At 40.2% G+C, this 14,270-nt stretch overlaps 1 protein-coding gene across 2 annotated transcripts in view; it reads left to right on the forward strand.

Annotated features, from left to right (window-relative positions):
• GRIK2 (glutamate ionotropic receptor kainate type subunit 2) overlaps positions 1 to 14,270 on the forward strand; it is a 786,155-nt gene that overhangs the window by 426,752 nt on the left and 345,133 nt on the right. For both annotated transcript variants that reach the window (XM_054974427.1, XM_054974423.1), the window contains exons 7-8: positions 1,991 to 2,134; positions 7,090 to 7,197. In XM_054974427.1, the coding sequence (XP_054830402.1) occupies positions 1,991 to 2,134; positions 7,090 to 7,197 (252 nt within the window). The remainder of the gene's footprint in view (positions 1 to 1,990; positions 2,135 to 7,089; positions 7,198 to 14,270) is intronic.

A 14,270-nucleotide genomic window follows, 5' to 3' on the forward strand; every position in this document is an offset into this window, starting at 1 on the left:
TTTGTGAAGATTTAGGGCATTCACAAAAATGCATGCTTGTGTGCATACAAAGGTGCCTTCTCTCTTCCCTGTCAGTTCCTTCCCACCCCAAGGCAAATATTTCTTTTTCCAAAGTGGAGAGTCTGCTTAAATGGAGGATTACCTTCCCCAACTTTCTGAGATAGCTTCCTACCAGGTCTCTGTTTTTGTGGCCTCCTGAATCCAATTAGAAGGCTGAGAGAACTGGAGTTCCTGCTAATTATAAGAATCTAGTAAGTTCTGAACATGTGCTAACATTGGCTGCAATCCAGCTGCCTATGATATGATGAACGCTATTGAGCATGCAGACACTCTTGAAATATTGCAAACAAATCAGCATTTTAAGAGTATGGGGGTATTCAAGACTAGATGAACACTGTGAGTATGGGTCAGTTCAGTTTCCAAGTATGTTAATTTCAAGGACTGTAGCATTACCAACCATAGCTAGCACAATACCTGTTGATCTGAACATGTTTTTTTTTAATTTAGGCAATGATAGACTAAAATTACATATAAATTGTTATAAGCCATTTAATAAACTTCTTGTCAACCTTAGTAATTAAGCTAGTTAATTTAAAATGTCATTAAATTCTATCATCAATACCCATGAGAATCACCTTTGCTTTTGAAAGCCAAGCTAGACATGAAGTAGAAAACACATGAAGAATGTTTTTGTTCCGTTTGTTTTAAAATTGAATTCAATTCTCAGTCAAACCAAATCACTTTACCAAATCCTCCCCCCACCCGCTGAGTTACAGTTTTGAAGATTTTTTCCCCTCAAGCACCTGTGGAAGTAATTTTAATCAGTTTATATGTAAAGTAATAAACAATAATGCACTCCTTTCTGCTGTTGTAATTCAGTTAAACAAATGCTGCAGAACTCTTCATGAATTTTCACTTTTTTGGTCCTAAATTGAAAGAATTATTGAAATATAAAATATAGAGCCAGTTTGGTGTAGTGGTTAAGAGTGCCGGACTCTAATCTGGAGAGCTGGGTTTGATTTCCCACTCCTCCACTTGAAGCCAGCTGGGTTACCTTGGGTCAGTCACAGCTTCTTGGAGCTCTCTCAGCCCCACCCACCTCACTGTTTGTTGTGAGAATAATAGTAACATACTTTATAAACTGCTTTGAGTGGGCGTTAAGTTGTCCTGAAGGGCAGTATATAAATGGAATGTTGTTATATTTTCATAGATTACATAACATCCTCCAGCATTTTTTTATTTCATATTCATGATTAATAATGATAAACACATAGTGTGCATACAGGCATGTGTGGGTATATGTGAACGCATGTGCAGATTATTCAAGTATGGGTCTGCTTTATAATATAATCAACTAATAATGAGCTTAGAGTATGTTAGTTAACAGTATGGCAATGATTGCGAACAGTGAGTTTTTACACATCCATTGCAAGACAGAAAATTAAGGAAATATTTTGAGTCGAGTCTGACATTTCTGAAGGAGCAGTTGGCTATATATTGTATTAACAACTGATTCCTGAAGGCTGCAGCCACCAACAGGCTGAGAAAGATGGAGGAGACAGTATTCATGAACACTATAAAGAATAAGTTTCTGGTTGCTTTTCCCAAACCTATTTTCCTCTTTCTCTTTTCCAAATTCCTAATTTTCCTTAGGAATTGGGAGAGGAGAAATTGGCCACTGAGAAGAGAGATAAGGGGAGAAAAACCATGAATAGTTTGTGGATCCTAGCCCCTTCACCTTTCTCTGCCTGTTGGTGGAAGAGCCTTTGGCATTCCCCACCAATCAAGCTCTGACGAAGTGATTGCAACTTGCAGCTAGCTCTTAGTAGTACTGTTTTGTTTAATAAGCTGTCTTCAGCTAGTCATATTATCATTTTTTCTCCTTTATTACAACAAGAGGCAAGAAGGATTTGTTTTCCTCTCATACCTGCTGTCTGTCATGCACTTTCAATGGGGCATTTTCACAGTGTTGATTACATTCTAATTTCAGACGGATGCTGCTTTAATGTATGATGCCGTTCATGTGGTGTCAGTGGCTGTCCAACAGTTCCCACAGATGACTGTCAGTTCATTACAGTGTAATCGGCACAAGCCTTGGCGTTTTGGGACCCGCTTTATGAATCTCATTAAAGAGGTATGTCACTAACAAAATATGCTCCAGCTTGCCATTCTGTGTTCTCCATCTGTTGATACCTCTTGCAATGAGACTGTTAGTCAAGATGAATATGTATGTTCATAGGCAGTTCACACTGAAATGTTTCATAAAAAATAGGAGCTAGAGTTGTAATAACCCAAGTCACAAATAACAGGAATGTTTTGCTAGCAGATACCATGATGCATTGCTTACATGTGTGATGCAGTTTCATTCCTTCTTTAAGACAGAAGTGTGTCCATACACTTGGTATGTTATCAAAGCTGCTGATAAGCTTTGGTAAAATCCACATTTTCTGATTTAGATTATATACTTCTCAAACAATCCAGAATATATTGTTTTTTAAAATAATCGTAAAATATAAGTTTTATTTATCAAGGTTGTTTGTTAAAATATAACTATGTGACATTGTCACAATCTTTCTTGTTCTTGGAAGCTCTAAGGTTTTGCAAATGGGCTGGTTTATTCTGCAGGATGGGGAGTAGGTTCAAGTCCCAAGTCAGTAGACTCCCAAAGTGGTCTTGGCAAACCCTGGTGTCTCAGTCTCAAAATGGGGATCATAAAAACTTACCCCACTGGATTTGTAGAGAAACCAAATTGCAATATGTTTGCATTTATAAATTAATAAACCCTCTAGCTATGTTCAGATAGGGGTTATTTTCTCCCCTGTGGGAAGGCCCAGGTTTGGAGAAAAATAAGAAAAATAGGGTCCCTAAAATCATGGAAGCACTGTCTGTTTCTTTAAGAAAAGAATGTAACCAAAATGTTGTGAGACTTGGGTGGCCAATTAGGGGGTTGTTAGTCATCCCCCAAACAACACTGCTGAGGATTCCAAGCCGTGCTTGGTGTCATTGTGGGGACGAGGGGGGAAAGACTAAAAAAGTTTTTTTTAATAAATCAGTAAGGGAGAGTAAAGCTGGAGGGAGGAGGATCCAAAAGAATCCTCCTCCCTAGTTAGAAAAGGCCCAACGAGTCAATGACTGACAGAGAAACTGCCAGGGTGAGAGACAGAAAAAAAGTTGTTGTGGGTAGGTGAGAGAGAAGGAAAGGAGGAGTAGCTGACAGTGGGAGGAAAAATTAAAGAAGTAGGCAGGTGGGAGGGAGAGAAGGAAAGGGGAGAGACTGCAGGCATGGGCCTCCAAAAGATAAAAAGAAAGAGCGAGAGGGGAAATGAGATTCCCTCACTGTGTGACCCCACTTGATACTGTATCTGACTTTTCTACGTCTTTCCAGTACTGGTTAACAAGAAAAAAATTAATTCAGACTAATAGAGATGTGTATGGAAAATGTTCTTGTGTTCAGTAGTCCATACAACATTAATATTAATGAGACCTGGTGTAATATAATGGTTAGGTAGTTGGGTTGCAATGGAGCACTTAACTAGTGCCAACAATTCTTTAATTCCCTGTTCTATAACAAACCTACAACTGCCATGAACTCTGAAGGTGGCCATGGGTAATCCACTTCTCTCAGCCCCAGCTATCCAGCTGTATTGTAGAGATATTAATACTCACTTTGTTCAGTGCTGTGAGTGGGAACTAATCTGTCCAGAAGAACAGAATGCAAATAAACTGTTGCTGTTGTTGCTATCTCTATTTTCTACAGTCCACCACATGTTTGGGCTGGAATTTTTGGTGTCTAAGAGACTCAAATTTTATCTAAGAATCTAGGAGTCAATGAGGCATCACCTTAGTATGTGGCATGTTCCAAGTAGTGTGGCTGTTTGCAACTGGCCAGTTGTTATCCTGTCTATGTTGATATCACCAAGGTGTTTGGTTAGTTCTTTGCAAATCACACCTAGCACTCCTATCACTTCTGGAATAACTGTTGTATGTTTCTCCCAGAGATGCTGAACTTCAAATAATAGATTGTGATATTTTGTTATCTTTTCAGTCTATTTCCTCTCAATTTGATTGTCACCTGGGCTTGCCACATAAGTTTGACTTTCTTTACTTCAGCCACAGTAATATCCAGAGTATTATGTTCTAGCTTCTTATCCATTTAGATTTTTAAATCCCATAAGATCTTAACGTTCTCATTTTCAACAACTTTCTCAGGCTTATGCTCCCAATAGTATTTTGTGCATGTAGCTTGTACTTTTTGTATAAATTCCAATGCAGCATTACAGTACTTTGTTATGGCACTTTTTATAGTCAGTTTGTACAATCTTATGGCATCCACTAATGAGATGGTTAATCATTTCATTCACCTCATTAGATAATCTATACTTGCTATCGTCGTGGTCTTTTCAATTTTTGCTTTTATAGAGTTTGTTCTTAATGGCTGTTTTTGTGCGACTAATATTAAGTCCCCCTGTCTCTTTTTTTTCCAATATCCCTTGCATTAGCCGTTTGCTACATCTTACAAGGATGTAGGCCATGATTAGCTGTCATGATTTTCTTTGTCTTGCTATCTAATGCATTCAGTTCAGCTTTTGTTCAAGCTACAATTCCAGTGCAGCGATCCCATGGCTGGGGTGGCCCAGGTATTTGTAACATGAATTATATTTCCACTATTTCGTTTCAACTTGAGTATTTTTCAAACCTTTTTAATGTATTCTTTTTCACAATTGTATCACAATATCATTAGCTTGCAATATACCAAAATATTTGCAGTTTTCCTTTACAGTGTAAGCTTTTGATACTGCTTCCATTGACAAATTGTATTCCCTCAGATTCAGTAATCTTCCCTTGTTTTATTGATAGAAGTGCACATTTTTCATTTCCAAAGTCCATAGCTATACTTTGGATAAATATTCAAACTGTATGTACACGAACTAACACCATCACCAGCAACAATAATGATAACAATAAGGTACCAAAGTTCCTTAAGTATCTCTCTCAAAAATTTGAATTCCTTTACCTATAGCTTGTCCAACTTACTTTTATTATGGAGGAAACACTGTTTCCCTCCAAACTTCCAGACTGAGTTGCTATATTAAGATGAGAATCTACCCACATGTAAAGTGTGCTTTTAGCTTCATTTTTGTACAAGTCCTAGGTACTACTCTCAGCTCAGGCAGAACTAGTAATTTTTGCATTTGTCACTGATGAAGGCACAAAGAGAACTATATTAAGAGTCTAACACTGTTGGAGCTGGAGAGAGAAACTGATCAGAGAAACCCACGGCCAAGCTACAAGTAACGAATGACACTTGAATGGCAAGTGAACAGACTCACATGTATTCCTCCCTGTTCACTTGTGCTCCACTTGTGCTCCACTGCACAAGTGGAGTGCAAGTGGAGCGCAAGTGAACAGGGAGGAATACATGTGAGTCTGTTCACTTGCTGTTCAAGTGTCATTTGTCACTTGTAGCTTGGCCCTCAGTTTCTTTCCACCACCCCCCACCCCCCAAACAAAGATCTGAAGCTTCCCTGGGATTCTTTCACCCTTAAAATCATTGGGGAGGCATGTTTTGTTGTATGGGCTATGAATTTTTACCTGTTCAGGTAACAATCAGCTTAGGTAAACAATTCAGTTTAGAACGGTAGAGAGGAAATCTTTTTCTCCCTTGTTCTTCAAGGACTCTCATAACTGACAAACCAATTCTAGTCAGGGGCAAGAGAGTTTGTCATTTTTCTAGGAGTGTTTTTCTGTAACTCACTGTACTTATATGCTTTACTGATTTCTATTTATATTTGTGGTGAGGTAGGAGATCCGTTGGATACATCTTTTGGAACTTAGCTTTATCATAAGTGAGAATAATCTGGCCCCTCAATTCTGTCATAGTCTAGATATGTCTCAGTAATACTACTCTGGGCATTTGATTCTGGGGTCAAATGTCACACCTATGCGCTGGATCAGTAGTGATAGTACTAATATATTGGCCTCACACACCCAGCCTTGCCTGGCTGTTGTCACAGTGTGCTCAATGAAAAAAACACAGGAGGGCCCTGTTGGAAATGCAAAATGAACAAACAAAACTTTTTTTCTGAAAAGCCAAGAAAACAAGAACTCAGGATCTATATAACAACAACAACAACATTCGATTTATATACCACCCTTCAGGATGACTTAACACCCACTCAGAGCAGTTTACAAAGTATGTTATTATTATCCCCACAACAAAACACCCTGTGAGGTGGGTGAGGTGGGGTATAGAATCAATAATGTCTAAGAGGAAATACCTTCTTCCTGCCAGTGGTAACAGGCTACCGTACTTAAATACATGGTAAAATCTTTAGTGGACCTGCTGTGCAAATGGACAGACAGCAGCATTTTTATAATAAAGAACTAATGATGCATAAAAGCACCTTCAAAATGGTACTGCTGAGCTGTCCTTTTTTCCTTTCCAGTTTCCTGTCTGCTTTGGCCTGATATTTCTTTCCTGTTTTGCAACTAGAGCAAAGGAAAAATCACATCCCTATAGGAGTGCAAAATTGATACATTTATTTTCAGTTCTCAGAAACGAGCATCACAGTATAATACTTTTGCCTTTCCAGCTTCAGAATCGCATTGCATGCAGCAATTAATAATAGAAGGGGATTGTGCTTCCCAAAATGAAATGTCCACTGTTGCATATGCCGTTGGTGAGTGTTGCCACAGTGGGAACCAAAATGGCTCAATGCATCACAAAACTGAGGCCTTATTTACAGGATAGGCAAAGGCAGCAATAAATTCCTATCCCCTAAAGAGGAACTGAAATAAAAATTCCAAATGCAGCCTTCGAGCACCTTAAGCGAGATGCGTTTTTCTGTGTGTGAAAATGGAAAGCTATTAAAGAATTGTATGTTGAGATTAAGGGGAAAGTTGATTTAATTCACATATATAAAAGAAAAGCTGAACATTCATGAACTGGGTAAGAATTTTATTCTTAATCAGCCACAAGGAAATTTATTTAAACTTAATGAATTATTAATATTTCCATTTTGGATGACTTTAATTTCTGCTTCTCATTTATTGCTTAAATATGACTTCCCCCCTTATTTACTTTCATAGGCTCACTGGGAAGGCCTCACTGGCAGGATAACGTTCAACAAAACCAATGGCTTGAGAACAGATTTTGATTTAGATGTGATTAGCCTCAAGGAGGAAGGCCTTGAAAAGGTACCTAGAATAATTTTGTCAATTTGCTCTGTGACTTACATGTAACATTTCAAGAAGCTACCAAATTTTGTACCCCTACTGCTTCACCTCAAAAATCCATTTTTCATTTTTCTGTCTTCTTTGTACAAATCAGGGCCGTGAGTTGTATACTGTTTAAGTTTCCTTGGATCAAAACTTTCCTATTCAATTTATACAGTTTTCATCATTACTTTTACATTAGTTACACATAAATAGTGCATAAGGTGCCAGTGACATAAAAGTCAGAAACACATTTGGAACACCAGAAATGAAAATGTGCTTGCAATTAAAATCAAATAGCATTTTGATTAGTATTGCATTGTGCTTGGAATGGGGACCAGCCCATGGGCGGGATGGGGTGGGATTGGGGGGAAGGAAACACAGACACTCTGTGCTGGGAAGAATCAGACCACAATTTTATTCATTTTAGTCTTTTCTTCAGGTCTTGGTGAAGCATAGGCTGTGGGCAATGGGTGCAGCTGATAACCCAACTGCTGTCAGCACCTTTCCCAACCTACCTCTTCAGGTAACCAAGGAGCGAGGGCTGGTATTAAGTCTGGATGCAGAATAAACCACTGTTCCTACACATCACCATCCTCCTGGGTGCGTGGTCTATGTGATATCCACAAAGTTGGCTGCTGTGTACCATGCCCTCCTTAAGGGGACCCCCCCTTTATGATCATGCAGGGAGCCCACCCTGCACAACCTGTACTAGAGCTGTTGCAGCTTAGTGGTTAAGTGGTCAGGCACTGCCATGAGCTCATCAGGTGGCCTTGAGTAGGCCATTCCTCTCAGCCCCAGCTCCCCAGCTGTATTATGGAGATGATGATGATAACAACAACAACACTTTTTACCACTCTGAGTAGGCACTAATCTGTCTAGAAGAGTGGTATATAAATGCAGCAGCAGCAGCAATGTTCCCAGCCAATGCCCAAATACCAGTAAGCAGTTGTGTTTATGCTCTCTTTAACAGTACAACCAGACACATGCAGTATATATTCTTTGCTATAAGGAAGGCAAAAATGCCAGGGCCAATTAATTAATCTGCCTTGGATAAAATTCATTCCTCATCCTCTTAACCAGCGACCCCCTGTGAATATAGCAAAGGATGAGTAACTGCAACAAAAGTAAATTCAAAAACCTTGGTGCAAGGATGCCCAGCGTCCTGCAGCCCTTTTTCAACATGAACTGTGGACCAGAGAGAAAACCTATAGTCCTCTAAACTTGGGCCTAATTGCCTGTTCCCTCCTCATACTTCCACAAAGACACAAATGCTGTTCTACCTTAAAGCTGGGAACTGGACTTTCTGCTGTGGCAGCATGGTGGGCTAGGTGGGTGGCAGTTTTGCTTTCTTGTTTGGAGTATATAGATGTCCCACGATCATCATGGGCAGAACATGCACTGTTTAAAATAATTTGCATTGGAGTTATGTGCTCCTTTTACATTTTTTTATCAGTTGGCAACTAGGGATGTGCGCTTCGGGTTTCCGATTTGGGTAAAATACCTGAATTGGACCCGATCCGTAAAGACTTGGAAATCCTGAATCAAAGCTTTCTGAAGCATTCGTAATGCTTTGGAAAGCTTTAGGACTGAGTTTAAAGGGCCCCTCTCCTGTCGGTTGCAAGTGGCGGGGCCCTTTAAACATCATCTCATCCCCAGCCCCCCCAGCCCCACTTACCTTGGCAGTGTCGGTGGCAGTGGTGGCTCCGGCCCTCCCTGCCGCCCTGCAGGTCTGCAGAGTGGTGGAGGAGGTGGAGAAAGCCCTTTCTGCCCCTCAAATGGCCTCCATGGTGGTCTCGTGCATGCTGCCGCCACCACTCAGCTGATCACCCTTCCCCTCTCCTCGATGGCCAGGTAAGTGGGTGGGGGGTGGGAGTGGAGGAGTTGCCCCAGGGGGGAGGTGGGGGGGGAGTTGCTCCCTCTCACTTCAGTATGCTCTGAATATTTACAGAGCATATCGAAGCGAGTAAATACTAGAATTCTGAAGCAGCTTGCCACTTAGGAATTATGGTATTTCCGAATTTTTTCCCCACTTCGGGTAAACCCAAAGTGGGAAACCCAAATCTTTTTGGGATGCACACCCCTATTGGCAACATTTATCATGCTGATGCTTAGTTAGAACTACATGGATTGAACTACGGTTTCTACATAGCAGAGTGAAAACCTTAATAGAAATTAACATGCTCACCTTTCAAAGTCAGGCAGGGAGGCAAGCTGGGATGCTATAGAAAACCAGAAAGAACACCCTCAACAGTACAAAAACAAAGTACACAAGTAAAGAAGGTAAACAAAAAATAGGGTGCATTGTAAGCACAAAATTGAAAGTATCTCCTGAACCAATACTTTGAAAAATATGACAAGCATACAAAAACAACAAAATTCAATATGCAAAATTCATTATGCCAATAACAAGTGTGTAAATACACAGAAAAATAAACAGTATAAATGTAGAAATATAAAGTAGTTAGCACAGCAGTGGATGAAATTTTGCCTCGCATATAGCAGGCACACATTTTAAAACTGAATAAACAGGATAATACAAATACTCTGATGAAAACTGAAATGGAGTTTGACTAGCAACTTTTTACATTATCATGTGTGTTACCTCCCTTTTATGTTCATATATTTCTGCATTTATACAGTTTATTTTCCTGTGTATTTACACACTTGTTATTGGCATCATCATTAATATATCTCAATGTGGCAAAATCTGTGGAGACTTAAATCCAGAGACCGGAGCTATGAACAGACTTCTTCTGAACAGAACACTTCTTTCTATAAACTTGAAAAATGCCCCAGAAAAATCTGAAATCCTAAAAAAAATAGCACCTGTAGCTTTAAGAAAGCAATGCCCTCAGTTACTACAGCTAGGGAGTCATACATTAGTGTCAGCCTTAAACCTTGGTTTCTGTCAATAAAAGGCAGAGAGATTGGACAGGGTCCTTTCCAGGCCTTTGTGGTAGGATATATTGGTGCCACACCAATCAGCAACTACCAAACAACTTGCCATCACATAACTTGCATTATTCCTCTAGGCCCAGCTGCCTTCTATTGTTCAACATCAGCCACTTCACAAAAGCCAGTGTGGTGTAGTGGTTAGAGTCTTAAACTAGGATTTGGTATATCCAGGCTCAAGTCACCACTTTGCCATAGTGTGGGAAAGGAGATATAGGGGAAAGCGAGGTTCCCCTCACTCAAGTTCTTGCAGGTTCTCTCTGTGCAATTAAGTCCAGCCCAGATTCAGACAGTGCATAACTCAGCCAGTTTTCTTGGGGAAATGGAAACAGCAGGGGAAGGAAGGACGGAAAGCGAAACATAGAGACAGAGAGGATAGGCTGGCTGGTGGTTGGGAAGAAGAGAAAGAAGCAAAAAAAGTGGAGAGGCAATGAGGGCTTTCATGGAAGGGAAAAAGGCAGTGAGGGAGGAGAAAATGAAATGTCTTCCCCACAAGTCCTTGCAGGTCCCCTGCTTGTATATACGCTACAGGTGTTCAATGTGACCATTAGCTACTCTTATTCCATCTCATTGTCTCTGGATGCTGGTCACATGATGGCACCCCTAATGGGGATCATTCTTCATAGATGACACTGTAGAAATAAAGGATTGTGCCCAGTAACTGGAAGTGCAAAGCAGCAAATAAACCCTAATATAATGAGGAGCTCAATGGATGTTTTTGAAGCAGCAGAAAATAAAAGAACACATCAGTCTAATATTCTTAGTACAAAAAGATTAATATAAAAGCCCTTCTAAACAAGCTTGATCGATAGAAGTTCAAAATTACTGGATGAAAGGAATACAACTGCATGTAAAATATGAGTTTTAATAGATCACTTAAATCATGTTTCACAAATGCTCACTTGAAAAAGTAATGCAAATTGGTTTTAATAGGAAAGCTGTCATGCAGATTGAAAATTGTCTGCAAACCCATTTATTAAAAAGTAATGGGAAATTACAGCTTATGATGATATGGGGCAGGTGTAGTGGGCAGTGTGAGTCTGTGTCTAACAGCTGTATTGATTTAGAAAATGAAATAAAAACATGTTAACTCATTTAATAGTGTTTAATACATAGAAAGATATGTAAGATGTCTGTACGTACAATATATATATATATATATATATATATATATATAAACCATCTACAGCCTGAGATGGAATTGACAAAATACTAGAAATGTTCAGTTTGTTTAATAAAAGCTTGGTCATATTAAAAGAAGAATTAATTACAAATGTACTCAACCAGAGAGGAATTTTTCCTACCTACCACTCAGATGGGGAAAGATTTTGTCAAAACTTCTGGAAGGGATTCAATCAACTGGTCAAAGAATGTGAATGGAAGGATGCATTAGGGCCTTTAAGTGGAGTACACTACTTCAGCCTCAGTTTCTTGCCAGTTTCAGCATATCTACCTATCTCTCCCATGATCACTCAGTTATATCTGCAAGCTGGATTTTTTTCTCTAAGTGACATGCTTTACAGCCAGTGTTCCAGAGTGACTAAGTGGAAGTTTTTTCATCTGCACTGCTTTCTACCAGAGCTCATATAGGCAATAAGTTTAAGCATTAGGAGTCATTCTAATGGCCAATGCAACTTTTGATTGATAGAATTCAGAGCCAAGGGTGACTGACTGCATTCTTAAATCATGCTACATGATGGCATTAAGGCATATATTATAAGCAAAGGGATGGGATAGGACTAGAGTTGGGCACGAACCTGAATACGAACCAAAAAACCCCACGAACCAGCCTGGTTCATGGTTCGTGAAACAGTGGTTCATGGAAGCTCATTTCCAAGAACTACCATGAACTGGTCTACTGGTTCATTTTAAAGGGCAATACCCCTTTCCGTTCCAAAGTGGCAGGGAAAAGAGCAGTTTAAATGGCCATTTCCCTACCACTTGGAGCAGTGGGGAAATGACCATTTAAACTTTTCCTGCTGCTTGCAAGCGGCAGACCCCTTTAAACTATCAGCTGGCAGGTGGCAGAGGGGATCCTTTTAAACAGCTTGCAAGCGGCAGGGCCCTTTAAACAGCCCAAAGCCCACAAACCCCAGCCCCAGCCCCACCCCAACCCACACACCCCCAGTCCCAGCCCCAGCCCCGGCCCCCCACTTATCTTGGCTCTGCTGCTGGGGTGGTAGAGGCTGCGGCCCAGCAGCAGTGGTTCTGGCCTTCTCTGCTGCCCTGTGGGCCCACGGCCTCCTCCCCCTCCTCCAGCAAGTGGCAGGAAGGGCATTTTTCGCCTCCTCCACTGCTGTGTGGGCCTGCAGAGCAGCAGAGGAGGCCAAAAAGGGCCTTCCCACCCCTCAAATGGCCACCGTGGCTATTTATGGGCTTTGGGCCATTTAAAGGGCCTTGCTGCTTGCAAGCAGCAGGAAAGGGCCCTTTAAATTATCAAATGCCCCTTTCCCTGCCACGAACCACGAACTGGTTTGTGAACTTGCCCCAGTTCGTTGGGGTTCATAGTTCCTGGTTCGTGAAAACACCACGAACCACAAACCCCATGGTTTTTTTTTTTTTTGTGGTTCATGCCCATGTCTAGATAGGACTTGCTCCATAGTGCCAACACGGCATGGAGAAGAATGCCCAAGATCCCAGAGAACTCAAGGTACCTTATGGTTGCTGCTTGAAGGATATGCCAAAAATTTGGTTGGACTCTGTCTCAATACAGTAAAACCCAACTTAATGTGATACATGGTCCTTCTTGGTTCAAGGAGTGGGGGTGGCTAATTACAGGGAGCAGGGCTGGAGATTTTTCAAAGGACAGATTCCCTATCTGAGTTTTAAGGGGAGGCAAGAAAGCATGCTTAGAGTCTTACCTTGTGAGAAGTCCTACCACTCTCTCTTGTACCTACTTCAAGTTGACTGTATTTATCAATAGCAATTTTGAAGTAGCCAATTCATCTGAATTACCAAGACTGCAGGGGGAGTTTTGTATGGTGAAGTTAAATGATAATTGTGGTGATGATTTTCATAATGACAGACATTCTTTTGATCAGGGCAAGGAGATGTGTTTGGAAGCAAGGAAGTTTCTAGATACATTGTAAGCCAAAGCAAGAACTTCCTTTGTACATATGTGGTTATTTTTAAGTTCATGGAATCTATATTTTCATTTCTCAATTAATCTTTTTTAAATTCCAGTTTGTTTCTTTGATGACTATTTTGATGTGTTTTAGACTTCTGAAAAACAAATTAATGTTTCAGTGACAGATGATGTTTGATTGCTACGATTCCTGTCAAGTTACTCTTATTGTTCAAATCTGAATCATCTAAGCATTACCTCATCTTTCAAAATTATATATATATATATATATATATATATATATATATATATATATATATACACACACACACCCATATTTCTTCTCTCCCCACCTACTTTGAATTGGGATCTCATTTAGTCCCCAAAAGCCCATATTTTAATAATAAAAGAACTACTAAGTAGGTATTCATTAGATAGATAGATGTGTGTGTGTGCGCGCACACACACATGTGTGTGCCATCAAGTCACAATTGTCTTATGGCAACCCCAGTAAGAGGCTATCAAGGCAAGTGAGAAGCAGAGGTGGTTTGCCAGTACCTACCTCTGCAGAGCCTTCTTTGGTTGTTTCCCATCCCAGTACTGACCCTGCTTAGCTTCTGAGATCTGATGAGGTCAGGCTATACCATACTGCCTTCACTCCCAGAGATGACAGACAGACAGACAGACAGATCATACATTGAGAATACTGGGTTAATTTTTAAATAACTGAAGATTAAAATGTAATAAATACAATGTATCAAGAAATCTGATTAGATAAAAAAATTGTTCAAACTCAGAGATACATGCACCCAGAAGATTTGTTGGTTGTTGCTGTAACTCCTTTAACATCTTTCACAGACATAGCTTAGTATGTTACCTGCTGTCCTTCCTGTAAGAACCTGATATTACCACAGTTATTGCAACCCCAACCAGAATGAAGAGACAGATGCAGGCTTGGAACCAAAGGGCCATTTATTAACATGACCATAAACATAAACCATGGCAAGGGCTAACTAAGCGGTACAGGTCAAGCCAT

This window comes from Eublepharis macularius, chromosome 1, assembly GCF_028583425.1.
Source record: "Eublepharis macularius isolate TG4126 chromosome 1, MPM_Emac_v1.0, whole genome shotgun sequence".
In the NCBI taxonomy this organism is placed as follows: domain Eukaryota; kingdom Metazoa; phylum Chordata; class Lepidosauria; order Squamata; family Eublepharidae; genus Eublepharis; species Eublepharis macularius.